This window comes from Conger conger, chromosome 8 (assembly GCF_963514075.1).
Source record: "Conger conger chromosome 8, fConCon1.1, whole genome shotgun sequence".
Taxonomy (NCBI): Eukaryota; Metazoa; Chordata; class Actinopteri; order Anguilliformes; family Congridae; genus Conger; species Conger conger.
Window position 1 is genome coordinate 29,761,897 of NC_083767.1, and position 18,889 is coordinate 29,780,785.

Sequence of the window (18,889 nt, forward strand, 5' to 3'; positions counted from 1 at the left end):
TGAATCAAGTCTGCACTTCCTGCTCTTTAATTCGGTTGAGGGATAATACTTTCCCCCTCTAGGAAATTACTGCAGTTCGATACCGGATCATTGCAGTTCTATTTGCTCTGTAAACCTCTGGATAAGAGCATCTGCCAAATGCCAGTAAAGCAAGTCAAATACTGGACCAGGACAGACCTACTTTGGAATGTCAGGCTCAGTGTGGTATGCTGAATTATTCTCCAGTAACTCTGAGCCTGACAGTATATTGTAACAGCCAGTAGAATCCGAGTGATCTAAAACTTGAACTCAATATTAACTAGCTAGCTGACATTACAACTAATTTTCAAACTCGCTAATCTTAGTGCTCACTAATTTATATTTAACTTCACTTAAAATCAAAGATATTGCAGTTCAATAACAGCCAAATTTTTGGACTTGGCTTTCAATTTAAAATATAAATTGCCAAACAAATTTAGCACCCAATGTGGAGTTGAACATGTCCAATTCCCACCCTAATTTGAATGTCTAATTATCTGCAACTGCAGCAATATGAATGTGCAAATCCCACAACCCATTTGGGAGAGTGCAGAGTGCTGTGCTCCTCCAAAACACGTGCTGGCACAAGCTGCTCTTTTAAATTTATTTTCAGATTACAGCCAAGCTCACGTACAGCGGAGTTGGAGCAACAAACCCGTAATAACCATATAATAGTCCTTATACTTGCCCTGCAAGGACTGTGGTTCTGGAGAGGCATGCGGTTTTAAAAAACAAGCACCAGTAGCATTATGGCCGTTTCTGTACAGTTTGCATTCTGATTCTCATCAAACATTGTGTAATGATTACCTGTTTGCCCGTCCAGAGGGCATGAGGCTTGAGCAGGGCGGGTGGGAGCAGCGCCACCCGCCCTCTTTGGTCAGTGAGGCCACGGTAGACCAGCTCCATGTACTGGTCGTGGGTGAAGAAGCAGCCCCTCATGGTCATGCTGGTACCAGACACCATGTGATCCTGGATCAACCCAGCCAACGGTTTCCCATCCTGTGGAGAGACCAGACTCATCACCAGCAGCCCTTACAAAATGACATGCCCATGACCTCCATATCCATTAGTTTAATATCAAATGAATGTGTACTACTCATGGATGTTTTTTTCTGGAATTCCAAAATGTGAACGTTTATTACAGAGAAGACTCAAGTGAGGTGAGTTTCATGCCATTCTCTGAACACGACTGATCTTGCCAGCTAACATGACATGACTGGCCATTAAACATACACAGCAAAGTGAATAAAATGTAAAATCATGACACTTTCCAACTTCATCATTAAGATTCCCAATTATTCTTTAATTACTTGCAGGCAATAACACAGTCATATTATCCATAAATATAGAAATAACTGACAGTACATTACAGAGTGGCTCAAAAGATCCCAGCTTGGGACTGGACCATGAAGTTCTGTTCCTTACCGTTACATCACACAACCTTATAACCTACTCATTCCACAGTAAAATCTGTCTCCGCAATACTGTCGTGAGCCACGGACCCCTTGCCGAGCTCAGACCTCACGTCCCCACGAGCAGTACCTCACCATGAGGTGTCTCGGGGACGAACTCAAGTACTCCGAACGTTCTGGAGCCCTGGTAAGTTCTACTGAACTTCCAGCCCAGTCTCGAAGTGAAGGGTGTGATGCAAATCTGGTATACGATGTCCTGTATTCAATGTATTCCTCTAAAAGAATCTTTATCACATATGACTATAGTAAGATATACTTTATTATAATCAATCAAAAGAATAGAGTAATACAGATTACAGGATATATATCATCTTTCAGTTTGCTGATCACATGGAAGTTACATATACCCCTTTAGCTCTTTCTAATTTACCTTTCCACCATGATGTTAAAATTCAAGGTACACCCCTCAAATACCCATCCTCTTTGGCCTTAGCCTCATCCTATAGCTCCCCCTTCTGTACGTTTAAAAGAAACTATTCCTAGATTATATTTATCTAAACTATAAAAACTTCTCTACATTTTTCTACCTTATATAGTACCTTAATGAGAAATAAAAGACATAAAAATAAAAGGAAACTTATAAAGTTGAACTTCTATGTGCTACTTTTCCTACTTATACAAGTAATATAGATTATAATTACCACTCAAGCTTGATTATAGTTGTTCAGCGTTGCTCTTTCTTCAACAGCTCGTAGATATCTTGTGAAGCAAAATTCTAAGATGCTATCCTAAGGTCTAAAAGCTTATTCCTTATATATCCTTTTTGCATATAAGAGTGTACCTTTTTTGATAAGAAATGTCCCCAATATATTGAGCGGGAAGACATTTATCTCTTATGCAACTTTTTAATGACCATATTCATCACTTCTGTTTGTCCCACTGTCATTTTCTCATACCTCAAAAGAAATTTCCCCAATACTTTATCTCATGTGCCCCTCCGGTTGGGAATTTCCACCATCTCAATATACGAGTGGAAAAACACTAGCTTTTTTCGTATTTTTTTAAGGAATCTATTCATCACTGGTGTCTGTTTCAATTTCATAGTCTCTCCTTGACTTCCTCCACACCTTGACCTCATGCAAGCCAGAAGTCCAGAAGTCAGTGCCTGCCACCATCTCAATACACTCTTCAGGTGCCCCTTTTTGTGGCGCCTTAAGGGATCTACAAAAGAAATCCAGCTAATAGCTGAGTGCAATTAATCATTTAACTCCTCCACTGTTAGTCCTTTGAATCTATCCGATAAATTATTTGTGCTATAATCAGGAAGGCCCTTGAAGCCTTTTAATCTTCTTTCGGTATTGACATCCTTTCCGTGTTCCTTATCTCTCCTACATTTTTCCATCTCCTCATACTCTTTGATCTATCACATCTACCGTTTCCTTGAACGCCAAACTCCCTGGGTCACCAATTTCCCGTTCAGCATGTTGAGCATCTTCCACGGTCATGCTAGAACACATTCTATGCATGGCCTCAGTCAGACCTTTAGCCTTGCTCTCTAAAACCCTAAATCTAAGTCCTCTGACTTCAGACTCCTCAGTGTCCATATACGGTTGTACACTTATCTTGTACCATATACTTCTCCTCTTATGGGAGCTTTTACTCCTACCCCATTGGCGTGTGCGAGGGGTTAACAATGCATTCCTGCCTAACCCATCTTCTGTCAATCTCTCATCAGGCGGGCCTAGGGCCGGGTCCTCGACAATACACAACCCTGTACTTTTGAGAACATGTTCTGGCTCATACCTTAGGCACCAAGTACTGCTGGTAGGTGCTGACGAGTGCGTACGCCTCGGCTCGGCCCAGCTCACTCTGAGGAAAGTGCGCGTTCATTTCGTCTCCGTCAAAGTCGGCGTTGTAGGCCTTGCAATTGGCGTAGTGCAGTCGCAGGACTTTCTCCCCAGGCAGGATGCGAGCACAGTGTGCCTGGATGGACGGACGATGGAGCGTGGGCTGTCGGTTCAGGAGCAGCACGTCTCCATTCTTTATGTGTCGGTTCACCTGGGGGCAGGGTGCAAAGCTTATGGTCATCTATTGGTGTTTTGACTACTGTAATAGTTTTTTTTACAGGAATTTTCACATTATAGTCTTATTAAGTAGTAGTAAGCAGTGAAATGACACCCTGACTGTAGCTCCATTATCACTATAAGCAGTCAAAGTAGGAGTGAATAGAGGGCACAGAATAAACAGTGAAACGGACAATAACTAGAACTGCATGAAGTAGACAGACATAGAAAAAGATATGGCCCTTACAATTTTCATTGGCATTTTCTGAGGGCCATGGGAGGGCGTGAGCAGCTGCTTGGCGATAGCCTCCCGCTGGGTGTGGTTGGTGGCACTCAGCACAGTGCTCGAGCCGTCCTCATTAATGACCATGGAGGCACCTGGGTGTATGTTGGGTCCGTTCATCACTGCCTGCCGCAGCTCCTTCACGTTCCACGGCGTAACCGGCTGGGGGTATGTCAGCTTTGTTGCAAACACCTGCAGCACGGCACACACAGGCTGTTCACTCATGGTGGGAAGCAAGGTGGGCAATGCCACGCCCATGCAGAATTACAAAGTGTGACAGATGACTACCAAAAATAAGGCTCAGATCATATCATGATAAATAGCAGAGGTGGATGGGGACGGCGGGCGGAGGCACTATTTGTGGTGATCCAAAAGCTTTGTCCATCATTAGCGTGAAGAACTACAATTATGATCAATATATTTTAACCACTTATGAAACCAGGCAAACTGGCCTCCCAAAAATAAACCCTCAAATACACCCTCAAACCCCTTCTCTGTAAATGCACTGACGGGGAAATGCCATTGGCTGTGGCAATTAGAACCAATTTTCAACCAATGAGCTTGAAACCCGTATTTAAGGATGATAAACACAGGCAGAGGGTGAGCCAACATGTCAGTGAGCCTTTTTCAAGGGAGGGATTTACATTCTGTAATTTACAGAATGGTCTTGTAACAATGTTTTAACACAAAAATCTAACCTATTGTACCTTTAAGTCATGGCTAACTACTGTGCATTCACAGTCACTCAATCAGTGTCACCCACAAATGGTAAATGGTAGGAATTTATATAGCGCCTTTATCCAAAGTGCTGTACAATTGACGCAAATCACTTTGATTATCACTGTAGGAATAGATGTTATATGTAATATATACTATTAATTTTGTATCCATTAAAATAATAATATGCTGCCATGCTAATGCTATGCAAATAATTGGGTATAAATGAGTCTTGTTCTGCACAAATAGAATATAAACTACAGGTATGTCGCATGTTGTCAAAGATCTGTGCTGCTTTCTCTCTTGATGGAGAGCAGGCTGATGTCTTTTAAGGCTTTTAGTAGTTTTTTGTGATTAATTTCCCCGGTTTTTACACGGGGAGGTTCAATTAATACTTGATATGTCGTTCTAAATATGCATTAAAAATAAAACCCTTGACATTAAGAATCCATTTGGTCCACAAGCTAACTAAGTAAAAATAATCCCATTTCTGATACGCGGATGTCATTTACTGGCAAAAAGTGGTATTTTGCACTCTTTTTGGCCGCCCTTGTTTTACTGTGTTGTTTTCACAAATGGAGTGCTTGCTTGTGACTTTGGTAAGTGATTGAGACTGGGCTGCTGCTACTGTCAGCTATGAAATGTCATCTGGCTACTAACATTACCTGCATGAGATTACCATGAGATCCCTTGCTGATTTTGTAGGTTTGCCCACTTACAAAGAATGGAACTGTGTATAATTTTAATTATAGGTACATTTTAACATTGAGAGACAGAATATCAAAATAAGCCACAATAACAACATCACATAAATTTTATAAATTTTATATCATATTTTCACATGAAATAAGTATTTGATCTTAATACTTGGTGGAGAAACCTTTGTTGGCAAGCCCAGAGGTCAGACGTTTGTTGTAGTTTTTCACCAGGTTTGCACAGATCTTGGGAGGGATTTTGGTCCACTTCTCTTTGCAGATCCTCTCCAAATCCTTAATGTTCCGAGGCTGTCGCTTGGCAACTCGAAGCTTCAGCTCCCTCCACATATTTTCGATGGGATTTAGGTCTGGAGACTGGCTAGGCCACTCCAGGACCTTAATATCCTTTTTTTTGAGCCACTCCTTTGTTGCCTTGGCCGTATGTTTTGGGTCATTGTCATGTTGGAAGACCCATCCACGACCCATTTTCAGTGCTCTCACTGAGGGAAGGAGGTTGTCGCCCAAAATTTCCTGGTACATGGCCCCATTTATCCTCCCCTCGATACGGTGAAGTCGTCCTGTCCCCTTAGCTGAGAAACACCCCCAAAGCATAAGGTTTCCACCTCTGCTTCACAGTGGGGATGGTGTTCTTGGGGTTGTACTCAGCATTTCTCTTCCTCCAAACACGGCGAGTCGAGTTGATGCCAAATAGCTCTATTTTGGTCTCATCTGACCACATCACCTTCTCCCAAGCTTCCTCTGGATCATCCAGGTGTTCTTTGGCAAACTTCAGATGGGCCTGTACATGTGCCTCCTTCAGCAGAGGAACCTTGCGCGCGCAGCAGGATTTTAATCCTTCACGGTGTAGTGTGTTACTGATGGTTCTCTTCGTGACTGTGGTCCCAACTGCCTTCAGGTCATTAACAAGCTCCTCCTGTGTAGTACTGGGCTGATCCCTGACCTTTCTCATGATCACTGATATCCCACGAGGCAAGATCTTGCGTGGAGCCCCAGACCAAGGGAGATTGGCGGTGACTTTGTGTTTCTTCCATTTTCTAATAATTGCTCCAACAGTTGTTGACTTCTCACCAAGCTGCTTGCTTATTTTCTTGTAGCCCATCCCAGCCTTGTGCAGGTCTACAATTTTGTCCCTGATGTCCTTAGACAGCTCCTTTGTCTTGCCCATGGTGGAAACCTTGGAATCTGATTGATTGTGTGGACAGGTGTCTTTTATACAGCTACATAAAGATGTAACGAGTTGACACAGGTGTTTTGGGTAATGAGTTGGGATTAGGAGTGCTTCTTAATGGAAAACTAACTGGTCTGTGGGAGCCAGAATTATTGCTGATTGGTAGAGGATCAAATACTTATTTCATGCAAAAAAACGAAAATAAATTTATAATAAATATGATGTTGTTATTGTGGATTATTTTGTGATATTCTGTCTCTCAATGTTAAAATGTACCTATGATTAAAATTCTACACAGTTCCATTCTTTGTAAGTGGGCAAACCTACAAAATTAGGAAGGGATTAAATAATTATTGCTCCCACTGTTTGTAAAGATGAAGTTCAGACCTTCAGATTAGCTTCATTCATGTTAGCATTGTCTCTCCCCATGTTAAGTCTGTGGATAATTCATGATCAAAATTTAGAATTTAAATTCAATAAAATGTAGTAATGAAATTGCACATATATTGCTGAATTGCCCACAGAATGAGTGGTCCTTGTGTTGGGAACCATTGAATTTAAATGCCAAAAATCAATAAAAATGTTTTACGCAAATTTTTTAAGGGTATCCATAACACAGAAATGGCATAACGTAACAATACCGAATTCAGTAGTTGGTAAGCCCGTTGCCATTGTAGTAGACCTGAGAAATGGCATTAAGATTGGTCTTGAAACAGCTACCATGCTCACTATAATAGACTGAAATTTTGCATGAATAATGCATACAATTTTTACCCTTGCATACTTAAAGTAGCTGTTAAATAAGGCATAACCAGGGTTAAACAGACACTTCAGTTATGTCAATGATTCAAGACACTGTTCACAAAAGTAACATCCTGTTAATTCCATGCTACAATAAACTGGCATTATTTGTTAACAATACTAGCATTTATAAAGTACTTACACTCCTTTGCCCAATGCATTTTATAGAGCATTATATGATTATAAGGCAGAGACCCTCCCCTTACTGGACTAATGCAATTGTGATTGTGCACTTTAAAAATAGCCTACCATTGGTATTCCGATCTCATTGATTCCAATGTACATGTCAGGGCAGATGACTGACCGTGCTGCATAGTCAACACGTTTCCCCATCATGTGTTTCCGGAAAAGTCCATCCTTCTTTTCCAGAACCTGACAAACAAAAGCAAGTTTTGTTTGCAAATGTGAAAGATATTCCCTCATTGTCACTATAAATGGCAGTGGCTTGAAGGTTCCTGGGGGGTATACTACGAAGCAACATTGCAGGGTTAGCGAGGTAACTTGCGCTCTAACCCCGGGTTTCCCATACTAAAAAGCTGAGTTACTTACATCTGGATAATGCAAGCTTCTTGAACCTTACTTCCCTCAATTATACGATTTTGATTTTTATAATCATTTAAAATATATTTTATCAAGTAAAATTTTAGGAGCTCTAGAATGTGTAGCCTAAATCCAGCAGCAGAAATAAACTGTATAACAATTCGTGAGATTGTAGATTTATTCATTAAGAGTGGTATGACAGCGTAGATAAGTTTATAACTAACAAATTCACGCTACAAGGCATTTTTCACAACCCTTGTCCCTGGAATGGTTACTTTTTGCTATTCACCTATGAGTATTTTGCGTTCCAACTTTGTTCCCTTCAAGTACATACAGTGGGGCAAAAAAGTATTTAGTCAGCCACCAATTGTGCAAGTTCTCCCACTTAAAAAGATGAGAGGCCTGTAATTTTCATCATAGGTATACCTCAACTATGAGAGACATTGTCTGATTTTTTAAGAATTTATTTGCAAATTATGGTGGAAAATAAGTATTTGGTCAATAACAAAAGTTCATCTCAATACTTGGTTATACCCTTTGTTGGCAATGACAGAGGTCAAACGTTTTCTGTAAGTCTTCACAAGGTTTTCACACACTGTTGCTGGTATTTTGGCCCATTCCTCCATGCAGATCTCCTCTAGAGCAGTTTTGGGGCTGTAGCTGGGCAACACAGACTTTCAACTCCCTCCAAAGATTTTCTATGGGGTTGAGATCTGGAGACTGGCTAGGCCTCTCCAGGACCTTGAAATGCTTCTTACGAAGCCACTCCTTCGTTGCCCGGGCGGTGTGTTTGGGATCATTGTCATGCTGAAAGACCCAGCCACGTTTCATCTTCAATGCCCTTGCTGATGGAAGGAGGTTTTCACTCAAAATCTCACGATACATGGCCCCATTCATTCTTTCCTTTACACGGATCAGTCGTCCTGGTCCCTTTACAGAAAAACAGCCCTAAAGCATTATGTTTCCACCCCCATGCTTCACAGTAGGTATGGTGTTCTTTGGATGCAACTCAGCATTATTTCTCCTCCAAACACGACAAGTTGAGTTTTTACCAAAAAGTTCTATTTTGGTTTCATCTGACGATATGACATTCTCCCAATCCTCTTCTGGATCATCCAAATGCTCTCTAGCAAACTTCAGACGGGCCTGGACATGTACTGGCTTAAGCAGAGAGACACGTCTGGCACTGCAGGATTTGAGTCCCTGGCGGCGTAGTGTGTTACTGATGGTAGCCTTTGTTACTTTGGTCCCAGCTCACTGCAGGTCATTCACTAGGTCCCCCCGTGTGGTTCTGGGATTTTTGCTCACCGTTCTTGTGATCATTTTGACCCCACGGGGTGAGATCTTGCGTGGAGCCCCAGATCGAGGGAGATTATCAGTAGTCTTGTATGTCTTCCATTTTCTAATAATTGCTCCCACAGTTGATTTCTTCACACCAAGCTGCTTACCTATTGCAGATTCAGGCTTCCCAGGCTGGTGCAGGTCTACAATTTTGTTTCTGGTGTCCTTTGACAGCTCTTTGGTCTTGGCTATAGTGGAGTTCGGAGTGTGACTGTTTGAGGTTGTGGACAGGTGTCTTTTATACTGATAACGAGTTCAAACAGGTGCCATTAATACAGGTAACGAGTGGAGGACAGAGGAGCCTCTTCAAGAAGAAGTTACAGGTCTGTGAGAGCCAGAAATCTTGCTTGTTTGTAGGTGACCAAATACTTATTTTACCGAGGAATTTACCAATTAATTCATTAAAAATCCTACAATGTGATTTCCTGGATTCTCCCATTCTGTCTCTCATAGTTGAAGTGTACCAATGATGAAAATTACAGGCCTCTCTCATCTTTTTAAGTGGGAGAACTTGCACAATTGGTGGCTGACTAAATACTTTTTTGCCCCACTGTACGTTCATATCAGTTTTTTCCTCAGGTAAGAAATATGCCACTCAAGTAGCCTACAGCCTAAGCTGCAGAGCTATAGGCTCATTTTTTCATACATGGCCACCTTTACAGGAACAGTAACAAAGTTAACAAAGCCTGTCTTCACTTGGCAAGTTGGTAACCACCTTTGTAGTACCAGTTAAGCCCCAATAGCAGTTGCTAGATTTTGTGAAGCCAGGTTATGCAAACAAACCCTGGGTATGTTAAACTTGCTTCGTAGTACACCTCTCAGGGCTGTGCAACAGATGTTGGGTTCAAGTAGCTCCAATGTTTAAATTTAAATGAGTAAATAACGTGTTGAAATGGAAAAGCAATTTCGAACATTACATTAGATTATAATTCAAATTATTCATTTTCTGGCTTGACATCCCTACCCTGAGCAATTAGCGAAGTAACTTGGTGATTGCTTCCTCATTCTGTTCATATCCTATTCATATAAACCAAATAAAGTTGGGGGATGTGGGGTGTACACACCCACCTGACGAATCCCAGGGAATTTTTCTGTCATCATCTTGTCCATATCGCTGTCAAAGACAATGTTGACGTGGCTCTGCAGACGGATCCATACGTTGTAGAACTTGTCCGTGATCGTCGGACCTGGAAGACTTACCAGGATGTCCTGGTCAGTCTTGCTGATGGTTGCTTCCTGCAAATGTGGGAAGAGAAAGTGGGAAACAAGGGGAATCAGTATCTTAACCTCATCGCTTACATTTGTGAAACCAAAAAAATAAGAGAACCATATTGTCAAGATTTTTGGTTTTTTTTTTTTTTTATATGCATTTAAAAGTAGGGTGGGGGGGTCCAATATGGGTAAACTTTGAGGGCCCCTGTATACGGAATGGTTGGTTATTCTGGTTAAGCAAACCAGAATTTCAGGAAAAAGGATCTTGAGGGTATATAGCAGCCTCACATTTTTGACAATATTTGCCAAACAACATTCAATTTATTTGTACTTGGTGGGCTGGAGAGGTTGTCTTGTTTGTGAGGGGTATCTGCAAGGATCTCAATGGGTCAAAAAAGTAGATAAACCTATGTATCAATACAATTATAATAAAGATGAACTGCAAAGTGGGGGTGGCGTCGGGCCACTAATAAATGAAAAAGTCAATGAATAAATAAATATGGTGACAGTATCAGATTGATTCATTAACAAATATACACTCACTGATCCCTTAGGTATTAGGTATTTGACTTATTTTTTAGACTTATTCGTCTATCTACTTAAGAGGCTTGACTCATTGTGTGTTCAGATGGTCTTCTGCATAGCACCGTTGTAATGTGTGGTTGTTCGTGTTACGGTCACCTTCCTGTCAGCTTTCACCAGTCTGACCTCTCTCACAAGCAAGGCGTTTTTGCCTGCAGAACTGCTGCTCACTGGATGTTTTTTGTTTCTCACCATTCCCCGCAAATCTTAGACTGTTATGTGTGAAAATCCCAGGGGATCAGCAGTTTGAGATATGCAAAACACCCTGTCTGACACCAACAATCATTCCACAGTCACTTTCTGACATTTGGTCTGAACAACAGCTGAACCTCTTGACCATGTCTGCATGCTTTTATGCATTTAGTGACTGCCACATATTTGGCTGATTAAATATTTGCGTTTACAAGCTGGTGTACAGGCCTACCTAATAAGTGAATGCATAAAAAAAATGCACTAAAAAAAAAAAAATCAGGAGGTGAAGTGCATGGGGCCCCCCCTCCCAACCCTGCCCTTAAAGTCATTCCCTGTGACCCCCCCCGTAACTCACCTCCTCCAGTTCTTCTCCACTGTTGCTGAGCGACCGTGCCTTCTCAGCCGCCATGAGAACCAGCAGCTTCCTGATGATGCTGCAGTCTTTCATTACAGCCTGCATGTTGACAGTCTGACCGTTGGTGAACATCTGGTCGCCCAGGCGGTTGATGGGCCGGTACCTACGGACATCATATTTGCAGTGAGGGTTCATCCCTCCATACACACAAAATAGGGCAGTGAACGAAGGCCCTATATGGTTTGTGTTTAAAGCATATCTGTCTGCATTTCTGTCTGTACAACAACACTAAATGAAGTGCCCACAGAACTGCTGCTTTTTTTTCTCAGCACTAGAGACGGTTGTGCATGAAAATGAGATCAGTAGTTTCCGAGATACTCAAACGACCATGTCTGGCACCAACAATCATTCCACGGTCAAAGTCACATTTCTTCTGATATTTGGTCTGAAGAACAGCTGAACCTCTTGAACACACCTGCATACTTTTATGCATTTCGTTGCTGCCACATGGTTGGCTGAATACTTGCATTAACAAGCTGGTGTACAGGTCTACCTAATAAAAGTGATCACTGAGTGTAGAATACCCATGTATGAGAAAGGCTCAGACTCATTACTTTGGATAGGCAGTGCGTTGGGAAATGTGCCACTGCAAAGCATTTGATGCACTAGTCTTGCTTGCAGAGTTCATTTTTTTCTGTAATTTAATTAAATAGTGAAACTTTCATATATACTAGATTCATTACACAAAGTGAAATATTTCAAGGTTTTTTTTGTTTTAATCTTGATGATTACGGCTTGAGATGCACCTGTACAAGTAGATTCTGGTAACAGAGCTTTAAAGGAGTGAGAAAGTAAAATGGCACCACCTTACCTAGAGGGAGGAACCACAAGCAATTCCAGAAAGAACATATTGGGGCTGAAGCCATTCTTATGGCAAGCTTCCATCCCTGAGAACAAGTACTTCAGGAAGAAACCTGGAACACAACCATTTCCAAATGGTTAACTCGAAGTAGAGTAGTGTTAGCTCACTGATGTTGCCTCAGTGAGCAGTAGTTCACTCCACTGTAGCCAGATTTGCCATTGTTATATTATCTTGCTTGATTCACGCATTCACTCTCAAAACTCTAATACACAACACTGTAAAGTGTATGGATTCATGTCTGGAATAATCATGAGAGGCTGTTACTGCAAATTACTGCAAAGTTTTGCAAATGTGAACAAAACAAAACAAATGTCCTTTTTGGTTATCCCATATAATAACTATAACTATAATAACTATAATAACTATAATGTGAGGATGGATGGCCAAGTCTCTGACCGCCATGGAGAGATATACATGTACCTTCCTTCTCCCACAGTTTGGCCACATGCTCCATTGCGATGCTGGGAGTCAGGTAGCCCCTTTTCCCAAGCTGTGAATCTTCTATTACTGTCAGGAAAGACAGAAATGCTCTCATAAGGTGCAGAAGCCCTGTCGCTGCCATCTTTACAACCATGAAGTACCATTTGGACAAGGTTCAGGATAAGATAGCAAATTTATGGGAGAAGCAGCAATCTGACCACAGCTTGAAGCATCAGAATATTCATTAAGACTGATATTTTAAACCTTTCACAATCCCTTCATCTGATGCCATTTCTAGAATATACTTACAATTTCACTTTTAGTGTCAAATGCTAGCAAATCATATGCAACATATACTCATGTTATCATTATTAAAAATGCTCTGAAATGCCACTTCCTTTAATATTCACCAAGAGGCATGGCCAAATATAGAAGATGCATTGCCACTACCATTGCCAACACAGTGACCTGCTTTGCAATTACCTGCTACTTATCAAACATCTTGAAATGGAAGTATGGAAGATGAAAGGAACATTTTCTTGATATCTCAGTGCATAATCTTTGCCGTGAGATCTGAACCTGGAGTTCTTTGCGGGGGGTGTTACCTTCTGTTTCACCCTCTTTCTTGTTCCCTTTACACATTGCTGTTGGCAGAATCACAATCAGCTTGCTGTTGTGCTCTTTACGCACTTGAGTTCGGCCAGTTCTGTGAGGGAGGAGCCAACAAGCCACCTTAATATTTTTATCACTTATCCCTTAACACTTACCCTACAATGAAAAATAACACCAAATCTTCATATTATAATCTTCTCTCTACACTGCAGATAAGGAAGCATTCTGTCAACCACCATTTCTTTTCATGCAAATTTGAAGCTTACATTTTTTTCATCTGGGCACACAATAAGCCCAGTTTCATCCAAAGTTGTCTTGGAAAAAAAAATGCCCTCACGATTGCAAAACGTAATTTAACAAATTGAATGTGTGTGGTTCCTGAAGCTACTGCATAAGGGCAAATCCACAAAAGTCAGCTGCCCCATGTATTATCACACTGCAAGAATAGGTGTGAAGATTCTTTATGTATACAAATGCTGGCACGTCTCACCCTTAAAATAGTTTAGTTATTTAAAAGACAAATCAAAACATTGGAAACATAAATTAACATTTAAATACATTTCAAACCAATCGTTTAGTAGCTCTTAATCGGTGTACAGTAAATGTAAACCAAGGACAACAAAGTCGAGTACTTCTTTCATCATTCTCTGCAATGCCTCCCGTTTTCTGTACCGCCTTTTTAGTCACTGCTATGGTTAGCCCTCGACAACTCATTACATTATATAAATGGCATTTGGCAGACGCTCTTATCCAGAGCGATGTACAGTTGATTAGACTAAGCAGGAGACAATCCTCCCCCTGGAGCAATGTAGGGTCAATGGCCTTGCTCAAGGGCCCTCTTCTTGTGGCTACACTGGGGATCGAACCACCGACCTAGCGGGTCCCAGTCATGTACCTTAACCACTATGCTACAGGCCGCCCCAGAACTCACTTGCAGATGGGACATCTCCGGGAGACCATGTGCACCCTCCAAAACTTTGTAATGAGGTTGCTCTTTCTCTCACAGATGTGTTTGACCTGCAAACAAACAAGAGTCGCAGCTAATCGTCCGGCAAAACAATAAAAACTTGTTGATTCCTTTGTTTAATGTCTAAGCTGCCTATGTTTATATTAGACACCCAAGAGCATTGATCAGTCCCTGTTGTTAAATTAGCTGAAGTTGCTAGTGCTAAGCACATAACAGTTTCATTAAAGACAAACACATCTGCATGTCAATTCAGTAAACTAAACTAACTTCTGTGTAATAAAAATACATTACATTAAAAAACAATACACTGAAATACTGAACAGTAACAATAATAACAATTTTTTTAGTTTTTTTTGTTTAACACATGTCCTTTTAGGAAAACAAAACAGCCACTAGCTAGTATTATTGATGACTGGCAAGTGTCTTTGGCGTACATTAATACTTTCTGTGAATGAAAACATTCAATACCAACATCAGGCAACAACAGAACGTACATGAAGGTTCTGCGATTTCAGTTGAGGAACGGGAGAGTACAAACCATCCTTTAGTGAGGACAAGTCAGATCAACAGGGTGAAAATTCCAGTCGGCGACTGGCTTACTCACAGGTGAACCACAGCCTCTCTCGCTGTGCTCTCTAATCACTCCTGTAGAAAAGTCCTCCAGCACTTCCTGGATCTCAAACCCACTGGCCTGGGCATTACCCTCCAGGAACTGAAACAAAGCTTGCATGAGAATTCAAGCAGCACAGTGTGTGCTTTATACCACACCAGTAACACTCTATAGAATGCCAATCCATACAGGCTCACCTGATTCAATTCAGCCTCCAGGTCATCCACAGCCTGCAGTGCCCCTACCTCCAGCACCCTAAGCTGGTTAAGAAGCAGGTGGACAGCTGCCCTTGGGCATGTCAGCATGTGGCAGCTCAGGCAAGACCCCCGAACCAACAGGTACAATTTCTGAACAGATGACACGCAGGAAGCACAGAGTGCATGGAACAGTTTGATAGACTTGTACAAAAGCTAGAGACTGGGATCATTTGCAGCTAAACTGGACAGAAAAACAGGACCACTGTAGATGTAGTCTATTTTTCATGCTGTTTACATTTTTATTTTTAAAGCAGTGCACAAACAATGACCAGAACTATTACTACAGACATAGGTAGAATGTTTCTATAACATTTTTATATGGGGTGTCAGGACCAAATTAGAATCACTGTTAGCCTGATTAAATTTGTGAGAGGGTCGCAGTAGAATTGCACAACACGGACCGATGTCTACCAGCCAGATTAACTTGGATGGTTTCACCACTATATTTAAAGGAAAAAGAATCAGTACTTGCCAAATGTCAGTAGTTCTGGGCATAAACTAATGACAGAGAATAGAGCAGATCACTTACGTCAAAGAAGAGGGGGTTGTAGACAGGCAGTGGCAGGTCGATGTGCCCCAGGTGTCCAGGGCAATTGTTGAAATCCTGCATGCATGTTGCACACACTTCTTTGGCATCCAGAGGCCCAAGTGACAGATCATACAGGCCATTGGTGGCGGGGTTGCCAACATTATCCAGAAATCTGTTGTTGGTGATTGTCTTCACACTCAACTTCCTGAGAAAAGGGAATTACCTCTAATCTTATCACAGGGCAATTCCAGTGTTACGGATACAAAAAATGACAAACAAAATCCCTCCAACTCTATCCCACTCTTCTTACATGATAAAAAATGTTAATGCATTTTATCATAGCACCCACTTAGCCAAAAACATTATTCCCCAAATATTGTTAAGTCAGAATAAATGTGACAAATAACTTGCATTATGGATGTTACATAAAAAGACTTTCAAAAAATTCTGTGAATTTTAAAGTCTCATGCAGAACATTTGATATCCATATAATGTAGGAGGCTTGACTGAACATAAAAATAGCTAGAGGAATAAAGGTCCGATTATTAACATCCAAGAGTGGTCAGTGACAAGTAGAGGTTATATTTCTTAAATTATTCAATTATTCGAATTATTTAATAGATTAAATCGGATTCTATTAAATGTTGAGTCCCGGTCGCCGAAACTAAAAGTTCAATGATAGAGCAACCAGTGAAACCTCCACTATATTCAAAGAAACTGTAACAAGGAGTTGGGGAGCTACTGCTCTGCTGTCCACAAATGCACATCTAGCCAAGTGTCATTTTAGAGAGGCCAAATATCAGTAAACTGGCTTGACCAACGTGTGTAAAGCAAGCTTAAAATAATTTATGCGATTCCTACTCAGTAAACACCGAAATCGCCATCTGCATTGCTTCACTGCTCGCGAGCAAGTCCCCAAGTAAGCCATTTTAACATCATTTACCTGATTTCTTCTGATGAATACATGCCAAACGACATGCCTTCGAGTTGCCTCCATGGTACATCTTTGCCAAGAAACATTTTGAAAGTAATCCGAACAAAACAAATCTGAAATTTTTTACTTTGTCAGCTGCGCCACTACTTCACCTAGCTACACAAGGGGAACGCATCACACGTGGTAAGCCTATTACGTACACGACGCAAGGAGCAGCGGGCTTCTTCTTCTTGGTGTTTAACGGCAGTGAATCATCAGAAAGGTGCATTACCGCCACCTACTGGAATTAAGTGTGGGCCGGAATTATATTCATTCATAATTTCTTAATGAACAAAAATAAAAACATAATAATAATAATAATAATAATAATAATAATAATAATAAATGCATACATTAATAAATTCATAAAGTAAAAATATAAACGAAAACGAAATAACAATATAAACTCAAGTTCTATCAATTAACTTATACTGGCTTAAAACATAAATAAATGGAACTTCTCTGCAAAATGGCTCTTAACTCCAAATGTACTTCTTTCTCTCTAAGCCTTAACTAGTAGTAGTAGCAGCCTACTACCTCTCTTACTCCTCTGAATATCTTGGGCAATATAATATTACATGCTCTGTAGTTTCTTCCTGACAACAATAATCATATGTTTTCCATTTTAAATCACATACAGTTCTGTATGTCCAAATCTTCGTCTGAATATTATTAATTTTGCTTTCCTATTTCTCCCTGTACTTCTCATGTATCTAATTGTTCTTTGAATTTTGTGCATATATAACCCTATTCTTTCTTCTTCTCACTGCTTTTATTATCCTATGATTAAGTATACTCTTAATCAAATTTTTGCTTACATTAATATCCACAAAATTCTTATTTACTGCAAATTGCAAATATATGTCACATTACATTACATGGCATTTAGCAGAGACTCTTATCCAGAGCGACATACAACGAAGTGCAGATCAAACACAAGTACAAGTGCGAAGAGGACCTGAGAGGACAGTACAGTTCCGAGTCCTAGTGTAACCATACAGATATAAATCGGAACCTTTGAAGAGTACACCAACTTCCAAACTAGCATACCACAGTTGGCAGCTAGAATACCCTGAGTACAACAATACAATATATTAGGGAGGTGATAGGATTGCGCTAGTTCGGGGTAGGGTAATGACACTATACTAGATGGTATATCTGTAAGAATATATGACGGAGGAGAGATGGGGTTGAACTCTGTATTTTTCCAGCATTGATATTCAGTGTTGCAATACAAACAGGTGTATAGAGAGAGATATAGAGAGTCTGAAAGAATAAAATAAAAATACAATTAGGATATTATGTCTTAACAGTAAAATCCATAACTCTTAGGTACATAGGGCGTATCTGCATTCACATACCAATAATATTTCTGTAGCTCATTCATATATAAATACATTAACATTATGAATGTGATGCTTAAATCATACGCTGGAAACATACAACGCTAATCCTGAATACGGTTATTCCGCGGTCTGTGTCGCCATCTAGCGGCACATAAAACGGTACTGCATAATGGCGTCAACACCACACACGTACAGGCTTTCGTACGGTAATTCTTAGACTACACACGGAGTACAGTGCTCTCAGAGGAAACTTACGCTATATTCCTTCAAGGAAATGATAACAAGAGCAAGTTTAACTGTACTATCGAACAGGTTGCAAACACGTGTGGATTAACTCAACAAACATCATATTACGACATAAACTTACTTATCGTCAGTGACTCGGAACACTCGGAATATCGAGAGTGGATTACTTGGGACAACTACGAGGATAAGTGCAGCAGGTAAACAACTTTAACTATAGTCAGAGCGTCCTGAGTCGGCACGTCTGCTCATCGCTGCAGGCACAGGAAAAAAAGCAAACCAAGTAGGAAAACACGTGAGTTTAACACAAACATATCGCGACAAATGAAGTATCGCGGGGAATGCATATAAAGGCCAAGCCTTTTCTACACAATAGCTCATACAAAAAACAACAATATCTATACAACTATATAAGTACCATTACAGTCTATGGCATATATAAGGCTAATCATGGTGGTGAGTTAGGGCGGGAAAGGTGTAGCCTGAAGAGATGAGTCTTCAGTCTGCGCTTGAAAGAGGTCAGAGACTCTGCCATTCTGACATCCACTGGGAGGTCATTCCACCACCGTGGGACCAGGACAGACAGCAGTCGTGAGCGAGAAGTGCAGGT

General features: G+C 40.8%; 1 protein-coding gene across 1 annotated transcript in view; it reads right to left on the reverse strand.

Annotated features, from left to right (window-relative positions):
• Positions 1-16,867, reverse strand: part of polr1a (RNA polymerase I subunit A) — a 54,336-nt gene extending 37,469 nt beyond the window's left edge. Inside the window, exons 1-14 of the mRNA XM_061252449.1 lie at positions 16,661-16,867; positions 15,718-15,922; positions 15,129-15,278; positions 14,926-15,033; positions 14,286-14,371; positions 13,348-13,448; positions 12,743-12,829; positions 12,272-12,374; positions 11,401-11,563; positions 10,128-10,295; positions 7,428-7,550; positions 3,741-3,968; positions 3,234-3,488; positions 826-1,017 (exon numbers count right to left, since the gene is read on the reverse strand). Of these exons, the coding sequence (XP_061108433.1) occupies positions 826-1,017; positions 3,234-3,488; positions 3,741-3,968; positions 7,428-7,550; positions 10,128-10,295; positions 11,401-11,563; positions 12,272-12,374; positions 12,743-12,829; positions 13,348-13,448; positions 14,286-14,371; positions 14,926-15,033; positions 15,129-15,278; positions 15,718-15,922; positions 16,661-16,737 (2,046 nt within the window). The 5' untranslated portion in view covers positions 16,738-16,867. The remainder of the gene's footprint in view (positions 1-825; positions 1,018-3,233; positions 3,489-3,740; positions 3,969-7,427; positions 7,551-10,127; positions 10,296-11,400; positions 11,564-12,271; positions 12,375-12,742; positions 12,830-13,347; positions 13,449-14,285; positions 14,372-14,925; positions 15,034-15,128; positions 15,279-15,717; positions 15,923-16,660) is intronic.
• Positions 16,868-18,889: the final 2,022 nt, after the last annotated feature.